Source organism: Strigops habroptila, chromosome 1, assembly GCF_004027225.2.
Source record: "Strigops habroptila isolate Jane chromosome 1, bStrHab1.2.pri, whole genome shotgun sequence".
NCBI lineage: Eukaryota > Metazoa > Chordata > Aves > Psittaciformes > Psittacidae > Strigops > Strigops habroptila.
Genome location: NC_044277.2, coordinates 47,730,370 through 47,748,336, shown reverse-complemented (window position 1 = coordinate 47,748,336; position 17,967 = coordinate 47,730,370). Strand labels below are relative to the sequence as shown.

General features: G+C 39.5%; 1 protein-coding gene across 3 annotated transcripts in view; it reads left to right on the top strand.

Moving 5' to 3' along the window:
* Positions 1-17,967, top strand: part of LAMA3 (laminin subunit alpha 3) — a 108,151-nt gene that overhangs the window by 48,946 nt on the left and 41,238 nt on the right. For 2 of the 3 annotated variants that reach the window (XM_030509268.1, XM_030510121.1), the window contains exons 16-28: positions 1,321-1,418; positions 3,684-3,849; positions 4,262-4,388; positions 5,509-5,648; positions 6,024-6,139; positions 6,668-6,879; positions 7,702-7,906; positions 10,416-10,560; positions 11,340-11,480; positions 11,851-12,015; positions 14,946-15,047; positions 15,999-16,082; positions 16,975-17,247. In XM_030509268.1, the coding sequence (XP_030365128.1) occupies positions 1,321-1,418; positions 3,684-3,849; positions 4,262-4,388; positions 5,509-5,648; positions 6,024-6,139; positions 6,668-6,879; positions 7,702-7,906; positions 10,416-10,560; positions 11,340-11,480; positions 11,851-12,015; positions 14,946-15,047; positions 15,999-16,082; positions 16,975-17,247 (1,974 nt within the window). The remainder of the gene's footprint in view (positions 1-1,320; positions 1,419-3,683; positions 3,850-4,261; positions 4,389-5,508; positions 5,649-6,023; positions 6,140-6,667; positions 6,880-7,701; positions 7,907-10,415; positions 10,561-11,339; positions 11,481-11,850; positions 12,016-14,945; positions 15,048-15,998; positions 16,083-16,974; positions 17,248-17,967) is intronic. The other variant, XM_030510945.1, reaches the window with a different exon arrangement.

The window sequence follows — 17,967 nt, the reverse complement described above, 5'->3', positions numbered from 1 at the left end:
TATCTCCACATGTGGAAGCCTCTAGTGGGAAGTCTTCTGGCGAAAAGAAGGACTTCAGGTATACAGACAGTAATCACAGAGTCAATGGCAGCAGCTTTGGAACTAAAGACTTTTGTGTGACCCTCTGTAGACCAGAGAGGCAAGGGGGAACCAGCCTTAGTGCTGGAGTTCAGAAATCTGGTCTAAAGAAAGGGTAAAGTGGAGTTCTAGAGATTAGTTTTCAAGAGAGGGTCTTTCTTACAACTTAATAGCCTTTATCTCACATTGTCATACCAGCTGCCTAACCTAGACCATGTTTCACACTTTTTAGATTCTCATAAAGTACAGTTCAAAGCTTCAGAGCCTTCCGTTGCTCTGCTCCAGTGGATTGGAGCCCTGTGGGTCATTACATGCAGGACAGGCACAACGTTTGCTGCCCAGGAAAAGGGACTTTTAGCACTCTGCCTTCTAGCTTAAGAAGGATTTCTAGTCCCTGCTTGCTACTGCTAAAACACAAGCTGAGCTCTCTTAGGACCTGCTTCTAAACTGAATCACTTTGCATCTTAATGAATTCTCCCTGTGCAATTTTTATTTATATTAATACATGGTGCTAGTTGTCTTACTGCTTATCAAGCATTTTTATCCTTTCAAGTAGCCCATGTGCATGTTTTATAACCTGCACTTAGTTATTTTGTACATGCAGGTAATACGTTTTATTAGTGCGAACTTTGTGTCTACCCACAAGCCTTCCCTTATGTCCTTACCACCATGACTACAGCCGGACTACTACAGCTCCATTTGCTCATGTCTAGTTTTAGGTTTTTAAAAAAATCATATGAAGTCTCACTGGCTTTTAATATGAGTTCTAAATCTACTGGGAGAAATCCTAGTGTCACTGCAACTCACTTCTACAGCCTTTGAATGAACAATTGTTCATGTCTGCATTTCGAAAGGTCTAGGAATTGTCCCAGGGTCAAAAAGTCTCTAACACTAAGATGAAGGCTTTTCCCTCCCACCTCTGTACATCTTGTCTAGCTTCTGACACTGCAAGCTGGTCTTCTGTCATTCCCATTGCCATACATATACTTAGATTTTAATTTACTTAACTTCTGAACAGCTAACATTTCCCTGAGAAGGACAGAAAAAAGCTATTCAACACTGAGGCATTCATGTGCAGGTAGGTAAAAGGATTCAAAATCTTATGGGAAGTCCATAACAGAACATGGCTTTGGGCTCAGGTTTCTCCATGCTAAAATTAGACTTTGTCATTCCTGCTCAGTCCTGGCCCTGTTATTTATTTATTGTATTATTTTTTAATTGTGCCTTGTCCTTATTTTTCAGCACAAGGTTTGTATTGTACCAGCTGAAGAATTTTCTCCAGAATATGTGGCTCCTAAAGTACAGTGCATAGCTGCTTACAGGAGTACCCGTGATGGAAGGTAGCTTGCTTGGTTTTATCCTTTGTATTTTCTGAAGATGACCTTGAAAGGCAGACTGAATGAAATTTTAATTCTTTTGAATTATTCTTTGCTCAGTGACTCAGAAGTGATATGTAGGCCACTTTTGCAATGTACTGTTTGTAAAAATGCTGAAGTGTTAGTATTAATCTACTTTGCACAGGATTTTGTTAATAACAGCCTCTCCCTGGCCTATCTGAACTACTCAGTGTTGAAGCCTTCGAAATCACGTCTTTTATATACTGCTCAGTATGATAGGTATCCAAGCCGGAGAAACATTGCTACTTTGGTAGCCTGAAATGCTTACTGCTCTGTCTGGAGTTTCATTCTGCACATTGCTGCTCCAGCTGCTCCAAAATGGCTTTAATTTGTCATTAGGTAGGGGATGTGACTCCCCTTTCAGGCGCAAATCCACCAGCTCAACTTGGTAGCATCAAGCTATTCAACGTGTAAGCCCCACTTCAGAAACAAGCCATTCCCTTGTCTATCTCATTATGGGGCCCGTGTGGCAGGTGTCTCCTCAGTGTTCACCCAGCACAGCAATGCCAAGTGATCCTTCTCCTCCATTATACTTGTATAGGAGCCATAATTACAATGTTCACCTACAGCTTGGTTGACCCAGGCTGATGGCTCTTCTCTTTCTGCCAGGATCTGAACCTGAATTTTCACTTCCCGAGCAGACAGATTTGGGTTCTGCAAAGCACTTGGTCTGTCCTGTTGAAGCTCTTCACCTCTCCAAGTGGATTGTACTTTGGACCAGAAAGGAATTATCACTGTAGCTTCCAAATTAGGGAGACCCACATTCCATTTCCTGTTGCACTCCGCAGGATGTCCCTCGTGATACTGCTCCTAAGGCTTTCTTCCTACTGATCTGTCAATGGGAATGGCCTCAAAGTAAAAGTAAATGTCATTTGCAGGACTTCAGAGGCAGAAAGAGTTGGTGACTAGGTCTAATAGTTTTCTAGACAGTAGCTTCTAATATAATAGTTGAATTGAAATAGAAAGCAGAAAAAACTGGGTAGTAAATTGGATAAAAGCATGTGACTGTACTTGGCTTCCAAGCATGCATAGCATTGAATTGCAGCTTTAATTCTTGTGCTTGGAGCGTTACAACTGAGGGCAGCTTTATAAGACTGAAGATACTTGTCGTTGTACCAAAGGTATTTTTCATTCCTGGGCATTTATATTATGAGTAAAATGGGGGAAAGGCTGCACGAAAAACAGGATTTAAAATAAAGCAAATGTAATAATTTTTACCTTTTACTTTGTTTTTGTGTCGTGGGTTGTGTTTGTTGGTTTTTTACTCTTTTGGTACACTTGCATAGCTTACTGTATGTTTATGTTCTGTTATTAGGACCATGTGCTGATTGTCACATTTTTGCTTTCCTGAAAGTGTTTTGTGTTCACCAAGTTGAAAAATGCAGCATCTTGGCTCAGTTTAACAGTGTTATAAGCAGATATCTCATGTGATTTCCCACACAGGCCTGGCAAATACATCTCAGTTCTGGCCCTGAAACATACTTGCCATTCCAGTTCTGGGACTGTCTTGAGCAAAGATTAATCATTGTCTGTTGAGTACTTATGAGAAGTGAACAAATACTAGCAGGAAACCCCCCCAAATGTTTTCTCCTGCAGTCTTGGAAAATACTTCTCTCAATCAAGTTCTTCAGAATCAAATATACCAAGGAAGAAATAGTTAAACACAGTAGTGAATGAATAAGGATGCTTTCAAGGAGCATTGTTATTTATTTTGGCTCCAATTGTACAAATATTTGAGGGTATGCTAATCTTTTAAGTACTTAAGTAGTCCCATTGACTTCAGTGGGGAAACTTGCATGTTTAAAGGATACACCTACGTAAATATTTGTAGAACTGAGAATTCAGTATTAGTACAGATTCTGGTGAATGTAAGTAACTGGATTAACTGAAATTTATTTATTTTTTTTACCACTCTTGGTTCTCTTAGTTTTCATCTTCCTTAGCAAACTCTTTCCATTGAAACTCTTCACGTTATGGAAATTTTGAGTGGACAAAATCAGTCAACGTATATTTTCATTTTTGTGAGTTAAATCCATACCTCGTGTTTTCATTTACTTTTTGATTATTTACATAGAATCTAAAGAGTAACAGGGGTTGCTAATTGCATTACTAATTGTAATACAGTCTAATATGTTGACTGCTTTTCCTTTTATGATGCTTAAGAAATTTTCCTGGGCCCTAGAGTAATGACTATAATTCTGTGTTTAGTGCAACATGCGTTCCCTCAGTGTATGAAACTCCACCAGCAGCTTTGGTTTTGGATGCATTCAAGGATGGAAATATTTCTGAAGTACAGAGAAATATACCCTACGATCCACTGAGTGCCCCTTTACCTTCTGACTCCGTTAATGGATTCACCTTGACACCGCTACAGGTATCTCATATTTTGAAAACTTCATTTCCTAAGTCACAAAGTATATTCTTTGTAAGGTTAAGTAGATGAAACACCTTAAGAGAATCAAAACTGAATGATATGATACGATCAAAATGTAGCAGACTGAGTAAGCCACACAGACAATACATAGAAAGAGAAACAAAAATACCAGCTTCTTTCTAAACTTCGCAGTAGTTTCACAGACTGGAGAAGAGCATTAGATGTGCTTGGCATGCAAACAGATAGCAGCATGCAGTTGTAATGCCATATTCTTTGAAGACATTTAACTTGCTGAGAGATGCTAAGCCTCCCCTCTTTCATTGCAAGTAGGTGGCACAGAGCACAGCTCGTAAACCCAGGAATATTTATTGAAACAAATATACTATCATCAGAGCTGTTCTTGTTTCTGCAGAACCAGATTACCTTGAGTGGCAGAGTGCCCCGCATGGGCAGATATGTATTTGTGGTACATTTTTATCAGCCAGCACACCCGGTGTTCTCTGTGCAAGTGCATGTGGATGTGGGACGTGTGTGGTCAGGTAAGCACCTGAATTTGATCTAACCACTTTCCTTTCTCAGCATTTTGGCACATGGAGCTGTGGTGGGTTGACCCTGGTTGGATGTCAGGTGCCCATCAAAGCTGCTCTATCTCTTCCTCCCTCCCTCAGCTGGACAGGGGAGAGAGAATATAACAAAAGGCTGTGGGACAACATAAGGCCAGGAAGAGATCACTCACCAATTACTGTCATGGGCGAAACTGACTTGACTTGGGGAAATAAGTTTAATTTATTGAAAATCAAATCAGAGTGAGGTAATGAGAAATAAACCAAAATCTTAAAACACCTTCCCCCCACACCTCCCTTCTTCGCGGGCTCAATTTCACTCCTGGTTTTCTCCATCTCCTCCCCTTGGCAGCACAGGCGGATGGGAATGGGGGTTGTGTTCAGTTCATCACGCTTTGTCTGCCGCTCCTTCCTCCTCACACTCTTCCCCTGCTCCATCGTGGGGTCCCTCCCACAGGAAACAGTCCTCCATGAACTTCTCCAACATGAGTCCTTCCCATGGCTGTGGTTCTTCATGAGCTGCTCCAGCGTGGGTCCCTCCCACAGGGTTCAGTCCTTCAGGAACAGACTTGATCCAGTGTGGGTCCCTTCCATGGGGTCACAAGTCCTGCAGCAAACCTACTCCAGCATGGGCTCCTCTTTCCATGGGGCCACAGGTGCTGCCAGGAGCCTGCTCCAGCATGGGCTTCCCATGGAGTCACAGGCTCCTTTGGACATCCCCCTGCCCTGGTGTGGGGTCCTTCCCAGGCTGTAGGACAGCCTGCCTCACCATGGTCTGCACCACGGGCTGCAGGGGAATCTCTGCTCCAGCGCCTGGAGCACCTCCTGCCCTCCTTCCTCACTGACCTTTGTGTCTGCAGGGATGTTTCTCTCATGGATTCTCACTCCTCTCTTCAGCTGCAGTTGCTGTTGCACAAGCAACATTTTCTCCCCTTCTTAAATACTTAATGACCTTGGCCAGTGGGTTTGTCTTGGAGTCGGCTGGCTCCAATGGGCACAGGGGGAGCTTCTAGCAGCTTCTCACACAAGCCACCCCTGTAGCTCTCCCCACTACCAAAACCTTGCTACACAAATCCAGTAGGTTTTTTTCTTCTAGGTTCCTTCAATGCTTCATTCTGCCCTCATACCTCTGGCTGTCGGGATCAGGTGATTGCAGAAAACCGAATTGAGCTTGACATTTCTGAACCTGAGATCTCTGTTACAGTGATGATACCTGATGGAAGAATGCTGGTTCTGGTATGCTTATAACATAAATGTAATTGGAAATGTTGTTCTCAGTTTCACGATTCATTTAGAGATAGACGTAAAGATGAAAGCCAAAAAAAGAACTTTTAATGTTGTGTTCCAGATTTTTAGGATTTTGTGCACTGTTTCTGTTTGACTTTAAAATTTTAAGATACTATACACTGTTTTTATTTTACACTGCTTATAGCATCACAACTCTGGGGGGAAGATAAGCATATATTCCTATTTTTTTCTTCAGTTAAAAGGTTACGGGTTTTGAGAAAATCCAGAATGCATAATGAAGCAACATTTAAATATATAAATGCCTCAGATTCTGTCTTTTCCTTTTCTCAGAAATGTACAAGTTAGCTTTCTTTTTGTTTTAAGGAAAAAGTCTTAGTTGTTCCAGCAGACACCTACAGTTACAAAATTCTTGACAAAAAGACAGTGGACAAGTCATTTGATTTTATCAACCAATGTGGAGGAAACAGTTTTTATATTGAGTAAGCATCGCTTTCTAAAAACCTGAACATTGACAAAAAGCTGGGAATTAATATTACTTTTACTCTGTATTAAAGACATACGTATAAAATCTCCATCATTGTGATACATTAAAATACTATTCATGGCTTATGCTGGCCCACTAAATTTCCATGAGTCATTTTTCCATGACTTTCTATTGTAAATGAAATGTAAAGGTAGGGCTTTATTGCTCATGGTACAAAAGAGGAAGATCTATGTCATCTTTCTCTCTTTGGTATTTCCATCTTTGGTATTCAGTATTTTGCTTGGCATGTCTGAACTAATTATATGACTAATATGCACTTTCTTTGAAAAAAAATCTCTTACCTGCATGTTCAAAACCATTCACCACTAATTTAATAAGTATATTCTTGCATGTGTACTGATGCCATTCTTATGTCAAAGAACTGTTTGAATACAGGACCCTAATTTACAAACCACTGCAAAGCACCGTCATAACAATTCCCAAGAGCCAGTACTTATATGATTTATATTTAAATTTTAAATAGCCCAGAAGGATCATCGGCCTTCTGTAAGGACTCTGTGAGATCACTAGTGGCTTTCTACAACAATGGAGCCCTGCCATGTAATTGCCATAGTGCAGGTGCTGTGAGCCCTACTTGCAGCCCCCTGGGAGGACGGTGTATTTGCAGACCTAATGTCATCGGTCGCCAGTGCAGCCGATGCCAGACTGGCTACTATGGATTTCCATTCTGCAGGTGTAAGTACATGCTCAGACTTACTCAGCAGCTGACCCTATTCTCTGATTTATTCAATTCTCTGATTTTACTGCATAGTATGTCACTTTTCTTTATAGGGCTTGATTCTAAGAGAGGGTGTTTGAGCCAATCTTAGATTTAGCATAGCATAACTTTCAGTTTGAGGCAGAAGTAACTCCATGCTCTTAAAGCACACGTAGTTCACGATGGACCATGCCTTCACATGTGTTGTTTGGTCAGGTGTACAGGGTTACAGTTAAATTGGTTAAAATCCATATTGCCACTCTCAGTCAAATGGATTTTTCTGCACTTACTGCTACATCATTTCCAAGTTATTCCTGTTGTATCCCAGTTTACACCGTATCTGTTTTCCACAGATAATCAGTGGCATAGCATTCCTAATTCCTCATATTCTGATGTCATTTTTATAAACATTAACAGATTTATAGATCAATCCTCAGCTGCCTTCCAGATATTACACTTGATGTTTATAAATGTTGCCTTGTAAAAGTGGTGCCCTTAACACCAGAACTATTTGTCATTTAATGCTTGGCAGTTTGGGGAAGTCATTAATAATATCTGTGGTGAAGTTAAGCAACCAATCTGTGGAAAAGGGCCAGGCACTAAAGTTAATCTTTGAAACTACTGTTACAGTTACATAGTTGATTTCCAGGACCCTGAACTTAAAAATAGTGAAAGAGAGGAAAGAATCGTGTCCTTTAGATGTAAAGCTTGTGTGTGTTTGCTTCACATCCAAGTTCAGTAAGAGTTGATCTTTTCAAGTTGAGATGTGATTGATTTGTAGATCATTTTTTCTGACCTAGTATGCAACTGCGGGCAGCGTCTTTGTGATGACATGACTGGTAAATGCATTTGCCCTCCGCGAACTGTGAAACCAAAATGTGAAGTGTGCAAGAAAAATTACTTCAGCTACCACCCTCTTGCTGGCTGCGAGAGCTGCAACTGTTCGGAAAGAGGAATCGTTGATGTAGCAAGCCCAGAATGTGAAAAAAACAACGGGCAGTGCACGTAAGTTTGGGTTATGTGTGTCATAAACAGGGCTTGAGTGGCTTGCTTTACTGTCCTTTTTAGGTATTTTGAGGGGATGTGGGAAACCTTGATAATAGTCAATAAGGATTTAAGCAGTGCTTAGCAATAATGAGGAGTCCTGTTTCAAGGATACCTGCAATGTTTTAGTGGAAACTTGGTTTTGCAGGTATCTAATGGTGGTATTTGGAGTTCCTGGGCTTGCATTCTGTTTGCCAGTGATGTGCCATGTCACTCACAGGAAGTCATCAAGTCTCTGTCTAGCTCATATGACTTATTCAATGTCAGTAGCAGACTTCAGATCAGAGCTCGTGACTTCTGGACGCATATGTCATTTGTAATGGTATACATTATTTCCCAAATTCTTAAAACTTTGCAGGTGACCTTCCACAGTCTGACATCTGGGTTTAAGTCTAATGATGTTTTTAAGTACTGTAAAGCTTGAATGTTCGCAACAAATTTTGAGAAACTTTGATGATAGGTGTGGTGTGTATGGAAAATATGATTCAGTTGGACTCATAGGTGATAATTCCCCTTAAAATTACATTTTCTGTATGACATATGGTTATTTTTCCGTAACTCAGCATCTTCTAAATAGGTATAGCATACAGCCACAACCATAGGAAATAATCTTAAATTCAAATGCTGTCATATTATTATAGTCGAACATTTATTTCTTTGGGGAGATTGAGTCCTTGAATAGCAAGTACAAATACTTGACAGCAAGGAGGTTGTGCAAGGCCAGGAGTGCTTCAGTTTGATTGTTTCTGCTATGTTATGCTCCTAACGAAGAGAAATTTGTCCTTCCTGCTCTGCCATTAAGCCTGTAATATCATAGAGAATGTATTATATAGAGACATACGATAGAGAACATTAATTTTCAGAGAATGATTATATTACTTCCTGAATTTAAGTTTTTTTCCTAAGTCTGTCCTTTTCGTATGAAGTAAATAATGGCCATATCCTGAGAGCAAAACAGAATTCTGTTTTCATATTTAGAAGTTGGGCTTCAGGAGCAAAGTGTAGCATATTCTGTGTCTCCTGATGCACTCTCAATCTGATTAGTTTCTGCTTTGATTTTCCCCATAGAATACAAAATGAAAATCAAAATAAATACTATGCAAAAATAAATCAGTAAATCATTCAATCAAATGACTTTATTGAAAGGTCTTAGCACATTTCTATTTGAGTAAAATTGAGGATAATTTTTGCAAAAATAGTCACATTTTTCCGTTTCAGTGAAAAGCTGTATCGGCTCATTATAATGCCGATACTTTTCACATGCAGCCTAACTGGAAATATCAAAGAAATGACAGAAAAATTTGACATTCAGCAAGTACTTTAGGACTGATTGCTGAAAGATTTGTCTAACTACTACATTCTGGTTAATACTTTTCCTTCTGTGGATTACATGAAGTTCGAAGTCCCCATCCAGCTCCAGTTATCTGTGTTTGGGGATAATGTATTCAGAGAGACTTTGAGAAACCTCACCCATTGTTTGATGAATTCATGTAATATATGAAAGCAATTACTCAAGTGCAGTTTACCTTGGCCTCATATTTTAGCTGTTTATTTCCATTAAATTCACAGTGATAGTGCACATATCAATTTGGTGCTGAGAGCCAAAGGAGACTTCTCCAACTTGCTGACACTTTTAAAACCTATCTTATCACAACTAAAATGTGAAGATGTGTAAGGTGGTGGTGGTGGCATACATTAATAAGGGATCCTTACTCTCTTGAAACCTGGTTTCTTGGGGCTGATACAGACAGTTTACCAGCATAGACAGGAGGAAGAGGGACCTACCTTCACTAGTTTTATCAGACTGTGCAAGTTTGTTGTAAAGGTAGGACGAAGTACCTGCTGCCACAGGAAGGTCTCCTCCCTTATCTCAATCCCTGTTCATAGTTTGGTGTTGGTTTTAGCATCTGCTGTACTTCACCTAAACAAATTCAAGATATTCAGCCTTCACTGTGAGCAAATTGGATTTTATCCTTTGTGAACTGTTGTAAAGCAACTTGAGCCTTGTGGCAGGTTGAAGCCCCCATAAATTTTCATATACCTGGGATTATCCACCTTTTTTTAGCAGGTGAGTGCCTTGAGTAATGCCCAGTCACATCCTCCAGCTATAAATCTTCTTCCAGTTCTGCTTACCCATGTTGAACATCCATGTTTCACACCTTGATGTACAGAGAGTAGTTCTGCACTACAAGCACTGAATAGCTGCAGAAGTCTAATTCTATTGTGAACATTTATAGCCTTCAAAATCAAATCAATTCCGAACCAGTTCTGTGACCATTTGGAAAGTCTCACTATTCAAATCTGAAAACAGTACTAACCTGCTGCTGTTTTGCTGTGGAAATCATAAAGCTGTATCATAGCCATGCAATTGCTTCAAAGATCCACCTGCCTTTTGTTTTAATCTTCCCACCCTTGCTCCGTTCCTGCCTTCCCTGTTGACTCCCTCCTCTGTGTTTGTTTGCTGATAAAGGTGTAAACCAGGAATAAAAGGACGGCAGTGTGATCAGTGTGCTCCTGGAACTTACAGTTTCCCAAACTGTGTACCGTGTAATTGTAACAGAGACGGAACAGAACCAGATGTTTGTGATGCCGAGACAGGAATTTGTCTCTGCAAGGTCAGATCAATCATATTACTTCTGCATTCTCAAGCATCATTTGCACATCAGTGACTATTTTGTATTTAATGGGGTGAATGAAGCGAACTTATCGTTAAGTTTTCAGTAAAAATTAAACGGAGCTGTACAAAATTACCACAACTTGCAGTATATGCACATTATCATGGTAGCAGACAAATGCCATTTTTAATGAGTTCAATATCTGTCAGTTCAACGGGTGGTCTTAGGCTTTGCAGGATGTTACAGAGCTGCAGAATAGATGTCCGTTGCTTCACTGAAACAATCTGTACCCTGCACAAATCTGCTTCATGCATCTGCATCTCTGCTTTTGGATGTTAACCAGGTCCCATGCTTTTTTTAGCCATATTGTGTCAGTTGACATTTCACCACATCATTATGTGCAGGAAATCTTCTTTTGTTCTGATCTGCATAATTAAATGTGATAAATGTGAACTTTTACAAGTGACCTTCTATATTGTAGGTTTGGAAAAGCCAGCAGGAGGGTTTTGGCAGGGAAGTTACCAGCTGACTCTGACTAATATTTATTACTCAGTGGTTCATTTTATAAACTGGAAAGCTCCTAAGATAGTCTTCAAGAAGTCGGTTTTATTTGCATTTGGAGCATGGTGTATTCAAGACAATGACACATTTTCATTCATGTTTCCTTATATTTAAATAAATATTCTTTCAGAAGATTTGGTTTATGTGCAGGAGGTTTTGGGGCCCTCACCAAAACCAAAAGGAAAGTCCTGAAATTTCTTTCAATTATGCCTTAACAGGAGAATGTTGAAGGTGCGGAATGTGATACTTGCCGGCCAGGATCCTTTTATCTGGACCCTTCTAATCCCAGGGGATGCACCTCTTGCTTTTGTTTTGGAGCAACCAGCAACTGTCGCAGCACAAATCATCGTAGAACCAAGGTGTATCTGATACTTTTTTTCTTTGCTACTATGAATCTACATTTATCCTTCAAGATGCTTTGAAAAGCACGTCATTTTACATGTCTATATCATAGAGGCATTTTGAAACCTGAGAAATGTTTGACAGATTCTAGAGGTGACAGACCAAATGCCTGCATCCCAGGTAGCTTTGGCACATCTGTCCCACTTCCTCTGTCTTTTGAGTTCTTTGCAACATCTGTTGCTCAAAGACTTTAGGCTGGCTCTGAAGGGGTTGAATTTCATGCTAAGGGAATTATAGAGGCTAAACAATTTTTCCTCATTACTTGGTGCTGGTAAAGTTTAATAAAAGATGACACAAGTTTTTATTTCCCTTATGTATTTTTGTTAGTTTGTGGATATGAGGAACTGGAGCTTGGAGGCAGTGGCTGAAAATATTGACATTCCAGTCACTTTCAATCCAGTCAGTAATAGTGTAGTGGCTGATGTTCAAGAATTGCCTGCTTCAGTGCACAGTTTGTACTGGAAAGCACCACCATCTTACCTGGGAGAGAAGGTAAATGATACCTAACTTATCTGGTTTTGTAACATGTATTCATTTTTTCTAGCATCATTGGTAAAGAGTGTCACTGGTTTTCTTAGATACGTTTCTCTATCTTCTCTCATGAGATTCTTATCTCTCTTACCTGTCATGCCAGGAATCACAACACTTTACTTCTGAATACAAAATCAAGATTATAACCGGTAATACAGAATTAATCATCTCGCTTGGTGCCAGGGAAATCTTTATGTGAACAGCATGTTCAGGAGCTATGGTTCAGCGAGCTGGTACCTCAGCTGCTTTTCTGAAACCCAGAACATGTAGAGCTTACCAATGTGCCCAAGTATCATTTACACTCCCTGAAGTACCTCCTGAGCTTCAGATTTCCAAAAGCATAAAAGGTGATTATGTGCTCAGCGTATGCAAAAAACCCAGCCTTTTGCTTTCGATATGTTACTTGGGAAGAGCAACACCTGGCCGTCTTTTTGTTCTTGGAACTGCTTGCTCCTCTTTCTACTCATGCATCAGAGCAGTCTTTTGCTCATGGTTAATACCTGTCGGCATTTCAGCCTGGGGATCACACTAACTGAGGGGAACTTTCCTAGTGGGGGCTTGCAGGCCCAGAGTCCCAGGTTCTCCCTGTTTAAAACTCTGATAGTGTCAATAGTAGCTAGCCAGTTGTAGGACACACAGGTTTTTCAGATGCAATCCTTCTGTCACACAGCTGAACACAAAGGGGACAGACACCATAGCATTAAAAATAGTACAATTTTTGTAGTTCCTCTTAGTCCTCATTTTAAAGACTAGAGCAGTATTTTTCATCCTGCTCTCCTACGCTCAGAGGTACATATCTTTCAGTTGCACAGCATGTTTAGTTAGGGTGCTTTTTGTTAATGAAATAGATGTTTCAATGTCTACAAACCACTTTTCAAAGAAACTTCACATTAAAGCATATGTTATCTGCTACAGTGTTAGACCAAAAGGATTTTGTTGTTCCCATAACAAAATACAAAGCATGCAATAATCCTTTTCAATCACAGCTATTAAGAACATTGCTGTGAGTTTTATGTTGCGTGTCACAGTATCTAACTAGGCATGCCATGACTTGCTTTTATGTACAGTGACAACACTGTAAATAAAATAGTTCTGGTTTTGTTCCTGCTTTTACCGTACACTGTGTGTAAGTGTATATTTTAGCACAGGCAATACTGCAGTAGTGAAAGTGTCCCCCCCAGCCCAAATGCTATCTTGCTGCTAGTTTTACAAGCTCATAAATTTACCAATTAGTCACATTATTATTGTCTTCTGAAATGTCAGGTTTTGGTCTACTTCTAGTAATAGCACCTCTTTCGGAAAATATGAACAAGATCAGTCCAAATCCTATGATGAGGGTATAAATACTCTTTTCCATTATCTTAAATCTTTTAATTAGTTCCACTTGGAACATTAATATTTAGCAGAGTATAATTTCCTTCCTCTTTCTATCTTTTGTTTACAAAGTTAAAAGGGATTCAAATGTATAATCTGTAGCAGTGCAGAATCTAACAGTCACTGAGAAATTCAGATCACATCATCCCCATATTCTGCTCTTTTCTATTTTAACATTCTATTTAATAGACAACACTTAATGTTAGAAATACTGTGCATATAGAATATATAAGGTAGCTTATAATGCAGATATTTTCCCATTTAAAAAAATAAATAAAAAAGCAGTAATATAACAGCCTTTCATATGGTGCAGTCCTAAAGTGTGTGTTAAACAGGAAATTAGCTCTAATCTGACTTTTTTATATTTTTTGGGGAAAAAAAAGATCATGTATACACAGTTGTTTTCATTGTGTTGGCAAAATACAGCCAACATTCCAAATGATGCTTTTGAAAATGCAATTGGCTGAAGGTAATAGGGTTGCCCTGTGATCCAAAGAACAAATTTAGTACTGAGATAGCTGTGTTTTGTTTGTAATTCATCAAAGTATATGGAAAGGGGTAGGCCAAAGGCTGGTGCTTAGCTGCAGAACACCAGAACCTGACAAAGCAGTTCTTACTCCCATGTCAAAACCAAGCATAAGCTATAAAGGGCAAACAGCAAGGGGTGCAAAACAAAGCAGCATATCTGTGGCAAAACACCTGATTTCACCTAGTATCCACAAACCTTCTTTCTAGGCTTCTAAGCTGTGCCTGGAGCTTCCTTTTCTCTTGATATATTTTGAACTGAGTCACTCATCCACAACCCATGGAAGATGTTTGTCAGATGATTCAAACATACTTAACTTGGTCTTTGTTCTGGGCAGCAGCGTATGTGTTTGGTTGGGTTTGAGGCTGCCTGTGGTCACCTGTAGTTGAGCCAGAAGTGTGGTTTCAGCTCAACCTACAGCAACAGTTTGTTTACAACAACAGAGCTGGTACCAGCTGATATAAGTCCCATTCTGCAGAAGGTGGAGCAAAGATTTCCTGATTAGATTCATGTTTGCAGTAAGTCTAGAGAATGGTGGCCTATGAAAGCCACCTCTAACATGCTCAGTCCGACTTCTCCTTTTTATCCATGGCTTTTCATGGGGTTCACTACCACTCGTGTTGTCAGTCTGACATCTTCCTTTGATGAGCCAAATCTGTTCTGTAGGATCAGGGGAAGAACAACATTTGTGTGAATATGTGATTTCTCTGTGATACAGGTGATGTGGTCCAAGGTATGAAAAAACCCCAAACTGATGCAGGTAACCTTCCAGAGAACAGTACTGCTCAAAAAGTGATGTCAGATACACAAAAGTAAACAAAACAAGAAGTAATTTCTCCTAAGCAACCCATATTTTCATATTTTGCCTAAGGAATAAAGAGTAAATATATCATTTACAGTGCTGGAAGATGGGGTAAACTTGAATACAAAGTTATATAATATCAAGCAATCGTGCAGTAAAGTATCTCTGTTCTTGTGTATTTTGTTACAGCTTTCTTCATATGGTGGCTTCCTAAGTTACCAAGTGAAATCTTTTGGCTTACCTAGTGAGGGCATGGTTCTTCTGGATAAGAGACCTGATATACAACTAACAGTAAGTTCTGAAATATTATTTTCTCTTTCAAGCAATACCAATACCATGATTTTTATGTTACCTGACAACTCTATCAAATTTTGCTCCTATAGTGTGCTTTACTTCTATAGCAACCTGCTACATTTCTATAAAAGTGATTTTACTGCATTTTGCTTAAAGCCATCAACACAGCTATCTCTGTTGCCAAAGTAATATATTATTAAGCATAACTAAGTTGAGAGCAAATAAAAAGATATAACGGGATTTTCTCTGTAAAATGCACCTGTGGAATAAAAATAATTAATGCCTTGCACACTTGTCAACAAGTGTGACCTCAACTCTGCAAAATATGCCCTGGATTCCATGTGTAATTAATCTAATTTTCTGTAAAAGTTTTCTTTAGGATAAAATTAAGCATAGTTCTAAGGCTTCAGGGGACTGTAGTAAAAATGCATTTTAGGTTAACAGTTTTTTAATTTAACCACTTTAGGCCCAAAATTGAAATCTTCTACTGTTTGTTGAAATTCCAAAGAGGGTGGTTTTGTTTCTTCAGAATATACTAATTCAGTATTCTAGGATTCTGATTGGGAAACATGCCTCATAAAGTACTACAGTAGTATCCAAAGTCATTTGTGTACCAGGACACAAAGGAGAGTATATGAAAATGCAAAAACATTTTTACTCAAAATTAATAACTCCTGTGGAAATTGGTCATTATTAATTTAATTCTCTGGGTCTTTGATTTGAAAGCAAGGTTGTTAATAGGCAAACGCACTGAAAACCCTGCTGACACTGGAATACAATGCCTGCTATACCACTTTGCTGACAAAATGACATACAGTTTTCCTGGTATTACTTAGTTTTTATCCCCCAAAGAACAGGATTAAGGTGCTTCACCAAATTTTGCTGCATCTGAACACCCTACTGTAAAAAGTAGGGAAACAGCAATGTTATATTCTCACTCTCACACAGGGCCAGCAAATGAAAGTTGTTTATATGGATCCCAATGACCCACTGCCTGACCGCCAATATTATGGCCGTGTGCAGCTCGTTGAGGTAAGAAATGAGAATGGAATGGCCTTTCTTCCCAGTGGCACATAAAAAATATTCAGCTAAAATGTGCAGAAATACCAAACACTTGATAATATTGATGCATATGAGCTGAAATACCGTAGGCCCTCATTATAGACAACATTATTTCTCTCTCTTTACTGCCACATTGCACCTGGGTTCTGGTTCATGCCACCTAATTTTAGTACCTCTAAATTAGGCATCTTGTCCAATTTAGCCCTTAGCACTCCCTCCAGGGCCAGCAGAGTAATACTGAATCAGTCATCAATGGAAGATGATTCATGGCAGCTCCAGATAGGATGGAATGAACTGTTATCTGTTTTTCTTTGATGTCTAGCTACCTAGTTTAGAATGGGTGTCCAACACTCAGGCAGGCAAACTTAGCAGGGATTATTCCCGCCTTAAACCTGTGCTCAGAATGTCAAACTGGGTTATTTATTTCTATCTCGTATGCAGGCAAAAAAAAGATATTTCTTCAAGCCAGGTTCCATTTTCAGTAATGCTGTACCTATTGTCAGCAAGAAAGTATGCGAAGGCAGCCCTCAAAGATTGGATTTCTAGGACTTTGCTTATTCTTAAAAATAAAAGCATTTTCCACCCTTTTGTGGGTTGGTGGGTGATACTTCAAAGAAATTTGAATGACTAAAGAAGAACCTATAAGCTTCATTTTTCGATATCTCAGAGCCATATATATGTACTTTGCAAATTAAAGGGTACATTCCTTTTGATTCTCATTATACCTTTTTCTACCTATCCTGTGTTTACATTCATTATCTTTCTTTTCCTGACCTTTATTTCACCCCACATCAACTGGCACTATAGGGGTCTGTTCCATGGGGGTCTTCTCCCTTTTTCTGTCATCCTTTCTTCTTTGCAGATACTCTTTTTAAGAAGCTGCAAGGCTGTGCTCATTTTGCAGGGAAACTTCAGGCATGCCAGCAGCAATAACCTTGTATCCAGAGAAGAACTGATGATAATCCTGTCTAGACTGGATGGTTTACACATCAGAGGCCTTTATTTCATGGAGACCCAGCGATTAACTCTTGGTGAGGTTGGGTTGGAAGAAGCCACCAGCACAGGAAGCGGCAGTATCGCATACAGCGTAGAGACATGCTCCTGCCCTCCAGAGTACACTGGTGATTCATGTCAGGTAGGAAGCGTTTGTCACCATCTTGTAACCACTATCTTCTGTCTTGCCTACAACTATACATACTGGTTTACTTCAGAGGAATGGGCTGCTTATTAAAGTAATTAAATGTGCTTCTGTAAGCATGAGCTCGTAAAATGGCTCAAATACTTTCACTGTCTAAGTAGCACTGTAGGGTTATTCAACTCATAATTGCTTTTGTAGACTTGTGAATGTCATTTTACATGTATGAAGCACTGCAATGAGGGATTCTTCTGTGATGCCTTATAAAAGGCTCAGTAATCTTGGTGGGTACTTTAATGGGGGGAAGGTCAAAATTGATTTGATCAAAGCCTGTGAGACCCTGCAGAGTGGAGCAAATCCCTGGTGTTCCTTATTTTAGCAGGGTTCAAAGGAAGTAGCCTGAATCTAGATAATTCTGGATACTTCCCTAGTTTTATAGGAAAATGTTTGAAAGTTGAAGTTAACATATTTGCAAAAAAAAATTTGGGGATATTTTAATGAAAGATAATATAAACATTGCAAAGTAATACTGTTTCCTGAAAAACAGTGAAGTCCTAGCTGCAGTTGTGTATGTTGTTCCTGTAGCTGTAATTCTTTTGGATGTCACTTTGCTTAGCTTAGAGCTTGGCTGTTCCCATGTGCAAGCGCCCAAGGCAGCAGTATAAAGTACTAGAGAGATAAGTGGTGTACAAAGTGCACAAAATAGGAGAAATTGTTCTC